General features: G+C 39.3%; 1 protein-coding gene across 1 annotated transcript in view; it reads right to left on the reverse strand.

Annotated features, from left to right (window-relative positions):
- Window positions 1-20,338, reverse strand: part of LOC122801271 (extracellular calcium-sensing receptor-like) — a 251,233-nt gene that overhangs the window by 176,480 nt on the left and 54,415 nt on the right. Inside the window, exon 2 of the mRNA XM_044070821.1 lies at window positions 15,375-16,211. Within this exon, the coding sequence (XP_043926756.1) occupies window positions 15,375-16,211 (837 nt within the window). The remainder of the gene's footprint in view (window positions 1-15,374; window positions 16,212-20,338) is intronic.

The raw sequence follows: 20,338 nt of genomic DNA on the forward strand, positions 1-20,338 counted from the left end.
GACCTCATAAATAAAGACATTGAATTTATCATGCCTTTTTAATGTTTTTTTTTTTTTCTTCAGAAACCAAAGCCATTGATGAGAAAAAGGCAGTCATACAGCCCTACAGCCTATCTGGCTAAGGCCTTATATAATACCCCACATGTATCATTGAAAAACTCATCAGCTTTTAAATGTTACCCCCACATCACAAGATGGGGTTGCAAACTGGCTAGTGACAGAACCCACAGGGTCAGAGTTGCTGGCGCCATGTCAGACTCAAAAAGTTTGCATGACTGCAGCAACTGAAACCCATAGTAAAAAACACATCTGACACAGATATCCTTCAGAAGGGTCTCACAGAAACGGATAACTGGTTAAATGCCAAAATAGCTACCAAATAGGAGGCAATCCACTGAGCACAGAAGAAGTTATTAGGGACCTGGGGACCCAGGTTGATAGTAGTCTGTCATTGCCCACCTTATCATGAAGGGATTCTCATCTAGATCAAGGGAGTTATAGTCTCCCTTTACTCATCACTCATCAGACCAATGATTGAGTACAATGCCCATTTGGAGTGTATCTGACCAAGTTCCTCACCAAGATTTGATGAATATGCTTCACCTCAAAAATCTAGATCCATCATAGATTCATCACCCAAAGACTCCTATGCTGTGGAACAGTATGGCCTTGTTCAAGAGAAATCTTGACCAATGGATGGGAGATCGCAGATATACCCCAGGGATTACCTCAATGTCACTGCTCGACAGAGGCACAGCAAAATAATGGGTATAGTTCCCAGATAGCCTAGTATGAACCTATGAACCTATGAACCTATGAACCTGTACCTATTCAGTCTTATATGCTATAGATCACAGCAGTTATTGCAAATGCCACACATTAAGTTTGCTGTATGTGTGATTGCAGGCACAGTACTTGTGCATTACACAAACTAGGCCTGTGTTAACCAGCATCTGTGGTCTGCAGTGTGATATTGCTTTATACTGCTGTCTGCATCTAGTATCCTAACAGTGGGGTAACTGTGATTGTCCTAGCTATGTGTGTACAGTTACCAGTATGGCCATATGTGGCTGCTTGCAGTTATATAGGCATACCTGTGGGCAGGGACAAGTTACCCTGTCCATACATGCATTGGCAACATTATACATTACAGCACCTACTTACCTATGTCTATCTACATGGTAACATCCAGCAGGCAAAGGGGTCTGTGGGTAAATGGAAGTTGTAATGTTGCACCGATAGCTTGGATCCCTTGAGCAACAGTATGGATGTTTGAAAGTGAAGATTTATTCACCATTATTAGGATATGTTGAACAACACAGACATCCACAAATGGATCCCCTTCAAAACATCTAAAACCCATAACATCTAATTTTATAACATCGAGACCAGAACATCTAAAACCCAAAACATCTAAAACCCATAACATTGAATTTCATAACATCTAAAATTTGCATCAGAACATCGAACACTACAAATCACATGAAAATAACATCCCCGCCACATATAATGACACCAAACTACCAAACACACTTTTCACTATGTTTCTGCAGGGAGGCTTGATACAGTGGGGTTAGCAAATTAACTTTTTACCACTGTAGTGTGATCTCAGAGTTGGCATATTTAATTTACGGGGGGTGTGGGGGGACAAAGCCCCCTCACATGGAGGATGCAGGGGGGGATGCCCCCCTGCAGAAATGTATTAGAAAGTGTTTTTGGTAGTTTGGTGCCATTATATGTGGAGGGGATGTTATTTTCATGTGATTTGTAGTGTTCGATACTCTGATGCACACTTTCAATGTTATGAAATTTGATGTTATAGGTTTTATGTGTTTTGGGTTTTAGATGTTCTGGTTTCAATGTTATGAAATTAGATGTCATGGGTTTTAGATGTTTTGAAGTAGACCTCCACACACATATTTCTGCGTCTGTATATAACAGGGATGTATATATAACTGTAGCTGTATGTGTGCATGATATATTATGTGTTATGTAGATATATGGGGGGATGTATGTATCATTTTAATTTATATAGCTATATATATCAGTACGTATCTATCTGACACTACATAGCGATAGCTATACTATGCATGTGAGAGAAAGATAGTGATAGACAGATGTGTATACGTATATCTGTATGTATAGACATTTATACATAACAGGTTATTTTGATGAAGGGGCAATGGGATTGTGCTCATTTTAACCAAATGTATGGACATGCCCAGTGGGACTGTCCCTACTTATAAGGTTACTCCAGATCACACCTACCTGTACTCCAGTCCAGGATTTTGTATGTTACAGACATTAACATCCTTGCCTGTTTCTGCAGAACTGCACTTCACTCAAACTGTCCACAGTATTCCCCAGCTGGGTGCTGAACTTAATCTATGACTGTGGTTGATAATATTACACCAACAACAGACTAACTGTCTGCATACCTCTCAACTCTCCTGATTTGCACAGAATGTCCAGAGTTTTGCTTCATATGTTTTGTCTGTTCATCATACATTTGTGGTCTTCTGTTGAATTATAGAATATTGGTGTCACTACATTATACTACTTACAGACAAATATTTGTGTTTCAGACGTTATATCCTTCAGAACATATGTAATAATGCAACACCTTTACTTCCAGTGACTTTCTAGGTTTATGGGGACAATATTTGATATATGTCCCTATGTTTGGTCCTTTGTCCCCCCAATCTTCCTAGCTTTGTCCAGATTTCTTGCACTAAGATGTATGGCAGTCTGTGAAAACACCAACATAGTACTACCTCACATGCAAAAGATGTGAGCAATTCCATCTTTGGAAATATGTCCCTATGTTTGGTCCTTTGTCCCCCCAATCTTACTGGCTTTGTCCAGATTTCTTGCACTAAGATGTATGCCAGTCTGTGAAAACACCAACATAGTACTATCTCACATGCAAACAATGTGGGCAATTCCAGATTAGAACCATCAACACCATCATCCATGCTGGCTTCCCTAGTCTATTGAGCCACTCAGATCACCAAACAGAGAGGAGTCATTCATCACACAATCAACAGCATAAATATGTACGTTGGTGTCCTGCATGAGTAGAGACATACAATGGTGTGAGAAATATCTATGTTACAGCCCTGAGATTGCCTGATCCACTGATATACCATAGGTGATTTTCTGTTAAAGCAGTTGTATGGGTACATTGCTGTGTTGGGAGTGGGGGAACAATGGCACATAATCTGCTGGGATATACAGTAGTCCAAATATCATGTGAGCCCACTGTTTATCATCTCCCTTGACTGATGTAGTGAATATTCCAACCATGAGGCCTAGAGAATATCAAGGAACACATACTATTGGACTGAGTATCTGTAGTCCATGTGGATGTTACATCTGTCCAATTAACCCATTATATTTCCTTGCATAACAGCAGCAGATCTATACATATGATATATTATAGAAATCCTTACAGTTAGTGTGTATCTTAGAGACTTACCTTGCAAATGCAGCAGTTGAGAGACCTGTAGTTCAGGGATGACTCTATGCGATGCAAGCAGTACACAACCAATACATGGATCGGTATAGGTTGTGTGGGTTGCCTGGCATCAACACATTTACTATATGTATGTGAGTAGGAGTAAGGTGTCAGTTCCTAGGGCCCTAGATTGTCAGTGAATGTGCTATGCATTGTCTCTTAGCTAATGCCATGGTGTACTGGGCATGGCTACGTCTGCCTACAGGGAAATCATCAGGGGGCTCCTCCTCCAAGTCCTCTTGTGAGTGTGGGTGTGGTGATCCCTTTGCTGATCCTGCTGCAGCTGTTTCTGCAGGATCACATTGTGTAGCATGGTGCATACTGTGAACACATGTGCACATGTGGCTGAAGAGTACTGCAGGCCTCCACCAGATATATCAAGACACCAGAATTGTGACTTCAGCAGCACAAATGTGCATTTCTGATGGGTGTCATCATCCAAGGATCCAGGATGAAGCCCAAACCCCCCACTTAATGGCCATGTGGGATGTCCCTCTAGCAAACATCTGCTATAGCTGTTATGCATGCCAGATATTGGAGTCATGATAACTGCCTGGGCTGCCAGCACACACATTCATGATAATGTCCTGGGCATTGCACATGAACAGGCACTTGATGGAGTGGCTTTCCTTGAGATTGACATAGATTCTGCCCTGCTCACTAAGCTGTGCCTTGATGTGTACATGAGAGCAGTCTATGGCACCCACTACCTCAGGGTACTGTGCTACATGGTAGAAGTGTTGCATATTGCTGGCCCTCACCTCAGGGGTGAGGAGAAAATATATGTACTCACTGGCATGTGGTAACATGGCATCCAGGAAATGGTGGAGTACCCTGGATGCTGAAGCCTGTTAGACCCCCATGTCCCCAGTTGGTCTTTGGAAGGTACCTGTGGCTATTATCCTAAGGGCTGCACATACCTTTTTTCCCCTGGGATGGGTTCCCCTGTGTTGGCTCTGGGTCGGAGTTGAGGGCGGCAGAGCTCAGTAAGTTCTTGTAGTATGTCCCTGTTTGCCCTGTAGCACTCTACAATCTCCAGCTCATATAGCTCACGGAAAGTTATCCTGAGCCTGAACACTCTTCTCCTTCTCTGTCTAGGCCTATTGTCAACAGCTCCAGCAGCAGTATTGACTTCAGCATCCAGCACATGCAGATGTTGCATACCTGCAGCAGTTGCTACCATTCTTTCACTTAAACTTCTCAAGTCTGTACTCTAATGGTGCAGAGTATGAGTGAAAAATCAGAATGTAAGGTGCATGCATACTTTAGTGTGCTACTGTAGGTGCTGACTGTGTGATTGGCCACCTATGATGCATTCCACCTGTCTAGTATATCATTAACATCTTTTACTGACCCTAGTGTAAGTTAAACAACTAATTAATACATCATTGCTTTTTTCATACTCTCAGCAATGTGGAATGCCATGTAAACACATGGAGTGGAGGTAAACAAAGTTTAGCAATCACTAGATTTAGACCCCCCCCCCAAAACTTTCCACGTTCAGCACAGTGGCATGCCATGCAAACAGGCGCAGCTAATCTCCAGTCAGCTTAGCAGGTCTTCAGCACACCCTCTCCTGATGTCAGCTACTTCCTCTGTGGATACGGATATGGTTCTCTACCTACACAGAGGAGATATGCTGACACAAGTACCCCATTTTGCTATTCAGTAACTCCACCTCATTTGCATAGGGATCAGTGCTCACAACATGGAAACTACACACTTCCAAGCCCTACCATGTTAGCAACAGCACCAATGCACCATTGTAGATGCTCCATTAAGAGTCCTGTAATACATTTCTGTATCATAATATTGATTTGTTTTTTCCACTTATTTTTATATAAGGCATGTTTGTACACTGCGGTGCACATTGCAAACATACAGATTATTAAAAAATATATATTATATTCACATATTTGCTTGTAACCCATGTGACACATGGAGGATAGTTTCACTCATTTCTGTCTGTGGTATGCCATTTCTGTCCATCTATCTACATTTTTACAGCACCTTTTGGCTGTCTACATTCCTGTACACAGAATTTTTCCACATACACTATGGACACTGACATGGACTCTGCAGGGCTACCTATCTGCTTGCTGGATAACTCTGTTTGCCTTATTTGCATGAGATTCACCTCTTTATAAGGTGATTTACATGCCACAGAAGTTCCCATGTTGGCATGCCCATGTGCAGTGCTCAGCAGTGCTTACTGGATCATAGACCTGCTTATTTTCATGTAAGTAGCATGACATGATGCCTACACAGTAAATCAGACCATGCAGGCTTTATTAAATCCCCCCACTTTTTTAACTCACACACCTTCCCATGCTCTAAAATAAATATATAGCCACACCTCTCCCTCTTAACGTCTCATAGTCATCTTTCACCGAAACTTTTATCCCATCATCCACCTATGCCCCTTTCTTACCTTTTACTCACTCACCTCCAATTATCTCCTACAAACTTCTTGTCCTTTGTTACCTCCCACTACCTCTTATATTAGAACTCTCTCTAGCCCCATCTCTCCTACTTCTCTACTATTTACTGAACCCATCAAACAGTCAGCATCTTATCCTTACTTTATCCTCCACATCATAATCACAAATAATGTCCTTTTCCAGTTTCTATCAGTGATTACTACATTACTAATTCCTGAATGTACTCAAAATCCATCGGCTAATGACATTTTTCTTTTACAAATATTTTTCATTTATATTTTGTTAAACAGACCACTCTTACTGTAAGTGCTATTTCAGCACCTCTTTTGTAACTCAAGTACAAATTATTGTATAAGGTTAATTTGCTGCTAGATAATTTTGCCAAACTGAAATCTAAGCCAATGCACAGAAGGTTAATAACAGATTATAGGGAAGCAAAAAAGTTGCTACATAAAACTAACTGGAGTGATGTGTTCAGTGGAAAAACTGCAGATGGAATGTGGAAAGTTTTGAAAGAGAAACTGTTTGAGTGCAAAAAGTCAAAAAAATGTTTAACATCAGGATCTAGGCACGTAACATCAGGGGGTATATTTCCCTAAGAACAAGATGCCTGATTAAGGTGAGAGACAAAAAATATAAGAAATGGAAGAGAGGTCGAACTACAACTTTGAAAACTGAAATAAACGAGCTGGACAAACAGATTAAGCATAGTGTTAGACAAGATCAAGAAAAATTTGAAGAAAATGTATATAAAGATATTGAGCATAATAGGAAACCTTTTTATAGATACATAAGATGTGGAAGGAGTAAAGATACACAAATTGATAAACTGTGCAGATTCTAAAATTTATTCTCAGACACAACAGATTATATATATATTTACAAAATCTTATGCAAAACAGTTTGGCTCCACAAAAGGGGTGGTAAGTTGTCCTAGTGACATCCAGGTGACCCCAGATACTGGAATCAAATTAGATTATATTGAAAAAAAACTGTGCAAACTGGATCCAAACAAAGCACAGGGAGGAGACGGAATAAGTAACAATGACTTAAGAACACTTAAGCAAGAACTTACACTGCCATTACATCTATTATTCACTAGGTCATATAAATATGGCGGGATTCCTCAAGATTGGAGACATGCACTTATTAAACCTGTCTTTAAGGGAAAGGGGAGTAGGATAAACCCAGAATCATATAGACCCTTAAGTCTATTTTCATGTTGTGGAAAAATAATGGAGAAGGTAATACTGGATAAGTTATTGTCAGAACTGGATAGGTTGGGACTTGAAACCATATATCAGCATGCTTATGTTGAAACTAGATCTGTTACCACCTGTAACATGATGTTCTATAACAATATAATAACAGCTATGAGTGAAAAATTGTGCTGTGATGTGATTTATATATATTTAACTTCAGCATTTGACAGGGTCATAAACAAAACATTGATCAATAAATTAGTACAACTAGGTATTGATTTACTGTTGATAAGACGGACAGCTGCATGGCTTACAAATATGACATGGCAAGTATCAAACACCAACTGGGCAGGTGAAATCCATGGTTACAGTCAAGGTGTCCCACAGGGCTCTGTACTAGGCCCTTACTTGTTTAGATTGTATCTGTCAGACCTTACTTTTTCATCTGAGGTGTTCTACAGTCTATATGCTGACGACCTGAAATTGTGTAAATTGATTACATGTGTTACAAATAAGGCATGTCTGCAAAATATTTTGACTTATATTGACCATTTGGGTGCAGGAGAATAATATGTTGATAAATACATCAAAAACTAAGCATATGATATTTGGGAGACATAAACTGAAAGGTGAATATTTAATACAGCACACAGTGATTGAAACTGTGGACTCATTTAAGGACCTGGGTATATGGATAGATTCAGCTATGAGTTTTTCTAATCATATCAACCAATTGGCTAATGATAGTTTTAGAACTATAGGTTATATAAAAAGATTTATAACGTCTAGGAAATCAAACATAATGAAGTCATTGTTTGTTAGTTACTTTAGACCCTAAATTGAGTATGGAATAATATGAAAACCCTATAGGAAAACAAGCATGAATAAACTGGAAAGAGTACAGCGGAAATATACTAAGGGCATCCATGAATGTGAAAATCTAAGTTATTATGAAAGACTAAAATATCTGAACTTATACAGTGTCTCTTACAAATATTTAAGAGGAGATCTTATTCAGGTATATAAGGCATTTAGGAACAACTACCTCTGGGAATGTTTGGGGTTATCAAAAAGTACTAGAGTGTTGTCAGATAACCTATGTAGAAGATTCTATATGAATGAGAAGTGTACTAATTGTTTCTCTGACAGAGTAGCTGATGCTAGGAACAGACTACCAAATTACAGTAAAGCAAGTATTAGTTTAGATATTTTTAAGAATAGCCTGGACATTTATTATGGAAACATGTGTGTTTGCATATTGGCAAGCTAGAAGGGCTTTAATGCCCATGCTTGAAACATTTGTATGTATGCATGTATGATTTATATAATTCTGCATATGTTTTCTTCTATATATATGCAATATTTCACTATGTAATTCTTTTACTATATTAAACATTATTACTATACATTACTGGAGCCTTTCTCTCCAGCCCTCCACTGAAAATGGGTTAATGACCCAGCCAGGCTTTTCTGGTCACCAAATGTCAGTAAATAAATAAATATTACATTTTGTAGTGTGGTAACCTGTATGTCTATAAAATATTGAGAGCCCAATGTTGTATCGGTTATGGAAGGGTGTGGACAACGCATGTATGTATTGTGAGTATATGACATATACTTAGAATGTTCCCTGAATTTCTAATGTTTCCACATGCAGTTTTATGTCATACAAAGGAAATGGACAATAAACACCAATAAGAAAACATCTTATATACAGTTCTGGAGTGCAGTGAGCAATGCATTTACGCAATGGTTAAGAAAGTGTACACACATGCTAGTTATGCCTGTTTGCACATTGGTAAGCATTGCACAAACATGGGCAGCATTGTTAGCATCAGTAAATATTACACTACATGGCATATAGTGTATTCAAACCTAGGACCATGTACATGTTAGTCCTACACTTACACCTGTTACCACAGGAATGTTCAGGAAACAGTTGTGTATGTTGCACTTCATTGTTGAAAACTGCAATGTCACAGTAGTAAAACAAAAATTGTATATTTGATGCTAGAACCCAGTGTCATCTCTACTCCTTGCCAGACTTTTATAGGTTCATAGATTCAAAGGTAGGTACTAGGCTATCGGCCTAAGTAAGCCTAGCCAAGAAGGTTCCCTGGCTTAATACACCCAAGAAAGTTATTTTCCTGTGCCCCTGTTGAGCAGAGCCACAGAAGTGAGCCCCGGGGTGTATTTCCTATTTCCCATCCACTTATCAAGATTTTTCTTGAAGAGTGCTAATGAGGAACTTTGCTTGACATAGATGGATAGCTTGCTCCAGAGTATGGGAAGTCTCTGGAACAGGAATCTATCCCTCCAGCTTGTCCTGTTTATTATGGTGACAAGGTTTAGGTTCCTAGAGCACGTAGCTCGGAGGGATTGGGATTTCTTTACGTGCAGCATGTCCAACAGCTCTGGGTTTGACATAGCTTTATAAGTTAGGCAGAGATCACCTCAGAGTAGGTGATATACTTCAGAGTAAAACTGGAGTTTTTTGAGATGGTCAATGTAGGGCATCTACTTGAGGCCAGTAATTCTCTTTGTGAGGTACTTTTATGGCCATTCCAGCTGCTGCAGATGTTTTGTCAGGTAAATTCCAAAAGGGGCATTGTACTCTATAATGGGTCTAATGAGTGTCAAGTAGAAGGGAGCAATGACTTCTTTTTTCATAGATGAGAACCCTTTTGTGATGAGGTGTGCAGCATAGAAGGATTTTCTGACTACTGTGTGGCGATGTGATTATCAAAGGAGAGACTACTGCCCACCTGGTTCCCCAGGTCTTTTATCACACATTCAGCATTAAGTAGACTGCCACCTATGTGGTAGTTCATGGGTACAGAGTTTTTACTAAAGGGGATGACAATGCACTTTTTGGCATTGAGCTTGAGGCCATGGCTCTGACACCAGGCATCTGTCTCAGTGAGGTCCTCCTGTAGGATGTCCACATCATTTGAGGACTCAGCTATGGCTCCTAGTTTTCAGTCATCTGTGAACTTCGTTAGCCAAAGGCCTTCTGAATTAACCTGTACTTCAGAGAAGTAGATACCAAACAGGAGAGGTCCCAGGACTGAACCCTGTGGTACTCCACTTGTCACTGGTTTGAAGTCAGATTTGGAGTCTGCAACCTTTACAGTGTGGGTTCTGTCAGTGAGCCAATTGGCAATCCATCTTGTGATAAAGGGATTTATACCTAGTTTAGTGAGTTTAGCTATAATTCCAGATTGGGGGATGGTGTCGAAAGCCTTGGCAAGGTCAAGATAGGCTGTGTGAACCACCATACCCTTGTCTACAGCTTTAGTGACTGCCTCAAAGAAGTCGATCAGGTTCAGGAGGCATGATCTGCCTTTCACAAACCCGAATTGGGTGGAGTCCAGAGTTTAGAGGTTACCAATATCTTTGCTTATGAGTTCCATGATGATATGTTCCATGGCCTTACAGACCAGGCTCGTCAGGCTAATAGGGCAATAGTTCCCAGGATCAGTGGTGGCTCCCCCTTTGTGGAGTGGGATAAATGTTGCTGTGTGTCATTCAGTGGGCACAAAGTCTGATGTGAGACTGTGATTGAACATGGTGCTTAGGTGGGGAGCCAGTTCATTCTGAAGTTCATGTAAAATGCAGCCTGGGATGTTGTCCTGGCCAATGGATGCTGTGTTTTTGGCTTTAGAGAGTGCAGCTTTTACCTGCTTAGTTGTGATTACAGGAACTCTGCATTCTTCCTGTATAGATATGGGCCCTTAAGGGGCAGAGAGGAGGGTAAAGTTAGCATTGAACCTATCTGCCAGGACATTGGCAATATCAGTTGGTTCTGTAATTTCCATGCCGTTGTGCTGTAACTCAGAGCAGATCTGGGTGATGCCATTGAGATTTTTGACATAGCTATAGAATGCTTTGTGGCTGTCCCTAGAATCAGTGGCAATTTTGTTTTCATAGCTAGCTTTGGAGGATCTTATAAGGAATTTCAGCTTCTTACTGAGGCTGACCAGGGAACTCCTCCACTCATGGGATTTTACTCTCTTTTCCAACAGTTTCTTCCTTCTGCTGTAGAGTTTGTTTATGGCAGGGGACCATCAGATTGGCTTCCTTTTTTGGAGGATAGCATCTTGGTTCTGTTTGGGATAGCACGATCCATGTACTTGTGTAAGTGCTTATAGAGTGCATCTGTGTAGGATTCAACAGTCATAACTGTGTTGTCTATCTGCATGGGTGTCATGAAATTTACCACTTCTGTCTTAAGAAGCATGAAGCTGGCTTTGGAAAAATTTTTAACCGTGATTTCCTTAATGGGGGGTGGGGCAGGATGTGGATATCTAGGGTGATTAGCTTATGGTCATATCTGACCAACGAGGAGTTGACTTCAGGTGTGGAACACCAGTCACTCAGTTGGTAATGACTAGGTCTGAGATATTGTTGCCCCTGGTGGGGGTGTGGATAAGTTGATCCAGGGCATTGGAATTTATGAATTTCAGAAAGCGTTGAGTGAAGGAGTTGGTACATGAGTTTTCCCAGTTAATGGTGGGGTAGTTGAAATTGCCCATTATTAGGGAGTTTGGTTGAACCGTAATATTTTCCACTATATCAAGAAAAGAAGAGTGGGAATCCTGGAGCATGGTGGGGGATCTGTAGCAAGCTACAATTTGGATTGCAGTTTTGCCCAGAGTTAGTTGCACTTGGATAACCTTGGATGCATTATGCTGAGCAACTAGCCAGGAGGTGTGTATATCCTTAATGAATATGGACACACCTCCGCCTTTGGTGTTCCAGTCCAGGTTAGGTGGCCGAAAAGTGTGGTATGAGTGATAGCCTGGTAATGCAGAGGTGCTCTTAGGAGTTTTGAACCAGATCTCAGTCACTGCACAGATATCGAAGTTCTCCATTTTAAGGAGTGCCTCGAGGGAGTGAATTTTGATATTTAGACTTCTAGCATTGAGTAGCATTACCCTTAGTTTTTGCTTGCTTGTTCCTGTTACGGTGGTGAATTTGTCATTTGAACCTTGTCTAAAAAAGGCACTATAGGGGCAGCAAGAGCCTTAGCCAGTATCCAGAATCCCAGGGGTGAAAGGTGCAGTCCATCTCTGGCAAAGCATCATGGTCTGTCGACCATGTTGTCCCAAGCAAACAGATAATGGATCCCATTAGAATGACACCAGAAGCTTAGCCAATTGTTGAAGTCAATTATTTTGTCCTTGTACTATGGTATCATTCTTGGCGATGGCAGGATGCTACTCAGGGCTAGGGTCATACCTGCCTGGGCTACAAGATCGGAGAGCACTTCCATGTCTCTTTCATATATTCCAAAGATGGCCAAGGACATTAATTGAATGTATTGGGTTACTATTCTTAGTTGTCTGTTCATAGGTGGTTCTCTTCCATTTTGCACAAACCCAATAAACACAGCCAGTACCTCTTATGCTATTTGTGCTATGCAACATATCACACAAAAAGGGCAATGAAAAAGGAGAGGAATAAGAAAGAAAACCTTGGTAATGGACGCATATGACTAAAATAAGGGTCTGCTGTCACATGTTAAGGCACTTTCTGAATAAATGAACCACTATTTACTTCATTACTGCACCAACTTAAGATATGAAAGGCTATGCCATAATTTTATTACAGAATACATTCTAGGTTCAGGACTTACCTTGCAAATTCAGCAGTTGACACAATTTTATTTCAGGCATAGAATTTCTTTGTGTCTACTCCCATGGGATGGAATTATGTAGGAGAAAACAGAATGTATTGAAATCCCCTGCTTATTCTATAAGTAACAGCTATGAAAAACACCTGCTACTTTATTGAATATATGAACTCTCTTAGTGCTCATTCGTGTATGATGTGCACTGAGTGCACTGACACTGCATGTGCTGACACTGAAATAAGGTGAACACAAGGGAAATTATTACTTTTGTCCATGCCTGTTATATCGCACAAACATGCAGTTCACAAAGTAGAGGGAAAGTTGCAGACCCTGTAGTAGAAGTGTTAATATTACACTGTTGAAAACTCAAACTGTCGACAGCGGAATAATTGACACGAAAATGTCAAAACCCCGAACATCAAACACATACAAAAAAAAAAAACACCCAAACACAACACAGATTGCTCTATGCAGGGGGGGGCTGCACCCCCACACCCCCCCCGCTACTTAGATATACCAACTCTGAGATCGCACTACATTGCAGTAAATGGAAATCTCCCCTTACGGAGATTACCATTTACACGCACGATGAATTTCACTTTTGACATTTTGGTGCCGACAATATCAGCTTTGATATTGTTGGCCTTTAACAGGGCAAAGTAGACCCTAGTAGAATCCAAGACCTTCTATACTCTAGCCCTAGGAAATACACATGCTACCACAGGAAGAGTTATGTGATATGCATCAAGAAACTTGCCATTCATTCCTCTGTTTCCTGTGGTTGTGCTAAGCAACACTTTGCACAAACAATGATGAAAATTAAAAAATACTGTAGAGAGTTAATTATCTGAATGTCGATTATCCAAAACGTCAATTATCCGAATGCAGCCTTCCAATGTTTTTGGGTAGGAAAAATCATAAAGTCTGAATATGTAAACTTTATACACATTCACTTGTGTGTATTTTTTGAGTTTGTAGCCAGCTCATGTGTAAAAAAAATATTCTTTACTGCCCATTGGAATCACTGAATGGTTGAAAAGTGTATTCCCTGCACGCAAAAAACCCCAAGATTTCAGAAGTTTTTTATCCAGTTCAATGTATTTGATTATTTGAACAGTTTGATTATCTGAGTTACCCTAGTTCTCAATTAGAACACACAAAATCCACTGGAGACACCACACGGAGATAACCACTGATGTGAAAAGCTTCTTTATTTAGAACAGGAACACGCTTCTTCAGGTGTTTGGCTAATCGACTCCCTAATGTAAATTTTAATGCAATGCGAATAGATAAGATATATTTTAACAAACAATAAAGAGGATGACACAAACTTGTGAATTGTGCACTGCTTGCATGCAGTTTTACACTTCACAGACCAACATGGACATCTCTATAAGTGTAACTTGACACCCCCCCGATGTTATCATTTACTGCTGCCATGCATTCAACATGAACACTGTGGAAGTGCCTACAAGAAGTGAACATCCCTACATGGTTACAAGATTGTGGGATTCAGCATTTCTAATGAGTTTTGACCTCATTTGCATCTCCACCAAGTTGACAGCCCTGAATATATACAGTTGGTAACCGTGTAGGCAGGCAAACTGAAGGGGAGCCAATGTTTTGCAGGTAAGGGATGGTATTACTCAGGTGTATATATGTGCATACAGGAATTCAGGTTTGGGATTCTATATGTTATGGGGTTTACACTTTTAGCTGTGTATGTCATGGGGTTTACACTTTTAGCTATCTACATTAGTTACAATTACAGTGTTCATTTTGGGGTGGGGGTGCAAAGCGGCATTTGCGTCATGACATTTAGTAAGTAATTGTTACTATTTTTAACATATTCTTCTAGCATGCAACATGTCTGGGAATGTCATAATGTGTGTGGTGTTACATGTTAGGGCCTGTTCTGTACAAATGTACGGACAATTACCTTTTCTAGTTTCCATGTAGACACCTTTGTGTGGATGTATTCAGTAAACTTTCACATACATGGCCAACACGAGCACGGAGTCCACATGGTTACTTTACAGCTTGTTGAATCACTCCACCATGTTGATTTCCTTCATTAGCATACAGTTCAGCTACTTATGCTGTATTTTGCATGCCACAAAAGTTTTCATGTTTGCACATGAGTCAGTGCTGCTACATGGAGTTTACTGAATCTAAAACTTTTTGCGGTCAAATGCGCTTTGCACCACAATGAGCACACTGCCAAAATTATTGTGTAGGCTTTATTGATTCCCCCTATATCTTCTTCTTGCAAAGTTACATTATGTTTGCATTTACTTAGTTTGTAGTTTGCTTATCTTCACAGTAGAGTGTCCTTTGCATGTATTTTTCTCTGCATTACTCACTTATTAACCTTACTGCACTTTTACCCTTAAAAATACAAAAAGAGCCATTCACTGAATACTCACTTACTCAGGATATATATGTATGTTTTTGTAAGGCAATAAATAACTAAATAAATAAATAAGTAAATAGCATGCCTCAGAAATATCACAACACATCTGTCCTCTTTTTGGAAGGATGAGAAAACAATTTTAACTAACAATAAGTACATTTCTTACCTGCCATGACTTACGATAATCAAACGTTTTACAAGTTTTGTAAGCATAAAACTCACTACTTGAATTGCAGTTCAAAAGAGCATGTAAACCATGAGCAATTGCATAGACTGCTTTATAGGCATTGTATGCATATCTAAAATCAAACAAATTAAATTTAGACAGGTCATAATAATCCAACTTTTCTTCACCCGTGCAAAGCATGAATGTTGTGTTCACATCCTTTGCTTGTTTGGCATGATTGTCAGTTGGCCAAGAGCAACTAAATGTTTCTTCCCAGAATGACTTGACAAAAATATCATCTGTTGCTGTGAAAGGATGTAACATGTAAATAAACTCTTTAAGTCCTGGAATCACACCCTTGTGCGTTGCAAGACCAAAGGTACCATTAAGTGCTTTCCATGAGAGTCTCTTGGAGAAAATGGGTGAAATTATCCAACTGATTGTGGCTAACCAGACCTTCCCAGTGATATTTTGCCTGGCAATCTCATCAATTAATGGGAAAAGTTCCATCCGTGTTGCATATACAACAATAACTGTTAAATTGGACTTTTTAATTACATCAACAATCTGAAGTAACCTTTTCATGGAGATGCCAAGTGAAATGATTTCTGAAAAAGCGACACATACTTCTCTGAGGCTAAGAGAAGTTTTAAGATTCTGACTACCAAGAAGGCCATATTCATTGTCTGAAGCTATGATTCCTATCCATGTCCAACTAAAATGGGTAATCAAATGTGTGAGGACAGGATACTGAAAATTGTCATTTGTCATCGTTCGTAGAAATGATGGAAATTGCTGCTTGTTGCTCAATACTGCAACGGCAGAACCATGGCTAATCTGAAACAGGGTTAAAGAAAACTGCATTAGTGAAGCAGTAGTAATCACTACCACAGAACTGCCATAAATTAAAAATATCAGTTATATAGCACTCCTATGTTCTTTTTATGCTCATTCTGTAAATAATGTCAGCTAGATGCAGACGTCCTGTTATAAATCATAATGTGTGACGTATTTAAGTATATTTTATCAACTACTTCATTCACAGTTGAAAACTATCCCTTTGTTTAAGCATGTAATGCTGCCTCTGAAATATTATTTTATAAACATAGTAAAATTCACAGAGCACATTGAAAACATCTACAATTTTTGACCTACAGTTTTATTTCCAGATTAAGTGCATATAATCATATAAAGTACAGCATAGTTTCTCAGGTGTCGTCAAGACAGTGAGAATGACTTAGTCAAACTACTGTCATAAGCAAGTAATAATGTCTGACAGTGTGTGTGTTATTGAGGAAATAACACCTGCCCAGGGGTTTTGTGTGGCCTGATGCTACAGGTAGAGGGCATGTATTCCCCTGGAAGGATGCTTTTTCCCCACTGACTCTTATCCCTGAGGGCATCAGTGTGCTTAGAGAATAGACTATCTATTAATGTTTTATATATTTTTTTAAATACTATTTACTTTTTTATATATTTTTTTCATGTCAAGTTGTTCCTCCACCTAATGTTTCAACCTTATAGCTTATAAAATTGTTGATGGATGAAGTATTTTACATACAAATATAAGCTGTGTAAGTATTTAATGTCTACACAAATATAAATATACACAAATACACACATTCAGAATCACACACACACACACACACACACACACACACACACACACACACACACACACACACACACACACACACACACACACACATTTCTTTGTTTGTTTTCTTTATTTACTATTTGGAAATAAGTAAAACTGTTTAGCAAATGAAAGAAGATGGCAGTCATTTTTTATTTCTGAACAGACTTCATGGCAGTTTAATGTACCATGAAGTAGTAAACTTGTTTTTAGCAGCACAAACTGTGTATTAACACCTTGCTGGAAGCTGAGCAGTGCCATAGCAAGGGTGGGGTAAACAGAAGAGGTGATCAGACAGAAGAGTACTGATGGACCTTTAGAAAGGATGTCAGTGGAGGGAAGCAATCAAAATAAGAGAAAATAAGGGACAGACAATACTGGATCAAAGTAGAAAGAACTTTTAGGAAGAGAACATCATCAGAAATGAATAAAGGATCAAGTACAACACAAGGTGGGAGGAAACCAGCAGACACAATGAGGATACTTAGCAAGATGTGCTTGAAGGAGAATATTTTTAATTAAGAAAGGAATAAGGTAGGACTGAACCTTGTAAGATTTAGTAAAGATGCAAGAGAGATAGAGGGGTTGAATGTACATATTGCCTCTTTCTTCACAAAGAAAAAGAAGGACTGTTATGCTGGGATGGAGTTCAGCAGATGGAGGGAAACAATGGATGGGCACTTGGACAGAGTTGCCAGAGATGGAGTGGGCACTAACTGACCTAAGAGAGGACAAGGCACTGTGAGCAAAAAGGCTGACTCACTGTTCCTAGAGAACATGGCCATTGTTCTGGCAGCTTTTCTAGCAGAGATCAGAAATATATCACTGACAGGGTAGAAGTGCATGTGGACTGGGAGGTAGTAGAACTGATGTCCTGGCCAGGATAGAGGACAGGAAAAATCATGGAAGCTGAACGCTTGTTAGTGTACCTGTGGTAACAGTAAAATTCACTACAAAAACGTGGTTTCTTTCACATAGGACAATATCAACCAGGACAGCAACCAGTAAGGGATCTAAGCCAAAAGCATCATCAGTTGGAATTGGAACTTGATTTTATGACTCGATTATAGGAACATTTGACAGGGGAGTACAGATATACACAATTTTCCTAAATGTCATCAAGATCTCTGACTTAGTCATACATAGGCAACTACTATGAAAACTGTAAAAGATAGAACAGGACTGAGACTGAGAAACTGGATTACAATGTGGTTGGACCATAGGTCAGTGAGGGTTATAGCAAGAGAAATGATGAAACGAATACAGAAAGTGACTAGCAGAGTATCACAGGAGTAAACCTTCATTAAAGAAGCCTTCATTTTGTTTGTTAGAGATATATGCATGAGACTAGAGAACAGGATCAGTCTCTTTCGTGATGACACAGGCATACATGCAGCCATGGAACAATGGGCTTAAGGAAAGGATCTGGATACCCAAACAATGTGGTCTGAAATATGGCATTTGAAGTTCATTGCAGAAAACTATGAAGCACTGCATTTATTCTGCAATCTCTTTGGAGTAAAGCACCATTTAATAACAACAGACCTGAGAGTGTAGGGTCAGAGCAACAAAAAAAAACAAACAAACAAAAAAAAAAATCAATGGTGGTTACCACACCTGGAATGAACTGTCATGAACAGAGTGAGAGGGTCATGGCAGCAGTAATCAGAATACTGTGATGTATCTAGCATCAGCAAACATACTTCTAGAATGCATCCTAAAAGGAAAACACCACCCTGTCCTACAGTTTAACTCAATCCTTAGGCTTCACTTCTCCCTACAATATGGCTCCAGTATTGTGTAGGTACCAGAAACTTGCTTGTAATTTTTTAAATTTTTATTTCCTTGCCTTGGAATCAAAGGAAGGGAAAGCCTACCTGCTTTTTTTAAGCTTAACTTCTAACATACTTTGCAGAGGAATTCATCTCCTCCTGCATGACATACTATAGACACAGATAAATCTGTTGCTTATCCTGTCAGGTACTGCTTTCAGTCTTAGATGGGCAATTAATCCTGCTAATGTCGGAAGCACAGCAGCTGCTATGAAAAATGCAGAAAGCTACGGAACTGATTTTACTGCAGACAGGAGAAAAACTTAACACTTCTCTTTCATAGCAAAACAAAGCAATTAGATCAGTCAGGGCTTTAAAGTAATTGTCACCTCTCCTGACAAATTTACATAAGCATCATCACAGTATGGAAATGGTGAGCTTTAAATGCCAGTTATTTATAATAGTTTATATGTTATGATAACTTAAATGTAGTATCAAAGATTTCAGTGACATTTAGAGAAAAGTCAGAAAATAGTTTTTGTGCAAACTATTAACACATTAGCACCCCACAAACACACACACTCCAGAACTGCAAAAAGAGAGACAGGTGGCAACCTTATCAGCTAGGTACACTGATACTGTTCATAAAAAAGGTCTTTTATGCTTTTTGTGACATCCTTTCAAAGGGGGATGCATATATAGTGCACACAGAACCATGGTAAGAGATTTCCACTGACTTTTAGTTAGTCTTTACAGTGGCAGAGTGCATGAGCATTTTCTAGTCCACAAAGGAAATGTGACCATTGATGGCAACCATAATATACAGCTGAATTTGCTTTAACATATGTTTACTATGTGCCCTTGCATTAAAAACATTAATGAAAAGAAATCAGAAGTACATAACCTTGTTTAAATGAATGTCTGGCTGTATTCATCTATCTATGTGTGTGTGTGTGTATGTGTGTGTATGTGTGAGTGTGTGTGTGTGTGTATATATTGTGTGTGTATATATATATATATATATATATATATATATATATATATATATATATATACATTTATATAGGGTCTATATTAGAACACCGAAGTTTCAAAACGTAGAGTGTTCTAATATCGACCCATTTTCATTGAATGCTGAAAATATCGAAGAAACAGAAAACCAAATTTTTTCCTAGGGAAAGAATTTGGTTGTCCGTTTCAGTTGCTTCGGTATTTTTAGCGCTATGGTGGAAAGTTATGGGTCGGGATCAGGTAAGTGTGCGATTGTGTGGACGTGAGGGTTAGGGCGGGGTAGGTGAGTTAGGGTTATGGTGCGGGTGAGGTGACTGTACAATAGTGACGGACCTTAGGGCTAGGGTTTGGTTAAGGTGAGTGGATAGTTAGTGGTGTATGTGTAGCTTAGTGTAGGGTTAGGTATAAGAGTTTAGGTGTATTTGTGTGGATTGCTGTTTGTTTGGTGGGCTTGTGTTGTGTGTATGTGTTTTGGAACAGCAAATTTTTCCCTAGGAAAAAATTTGCTGTTCTGTATGTTCAGTGTTTTAAACTTTCATTGACTA

The sequence above is a fragment of the Protopterus annectens genome, chromosome 4.part1 (assembly GCF_019279795.1).
Source record: "Protopterus annectens isolate FY-2018-M chromosome 4.part1, PAN1.0, whole genome shotgun sequence".
Taxonomy (NCBI): domain Eukaryota; kingdom Metazoa; phylum Chordata; order Ceratodontiformes; family Protopteridae; genus Protopterus; species Protopterus annectens.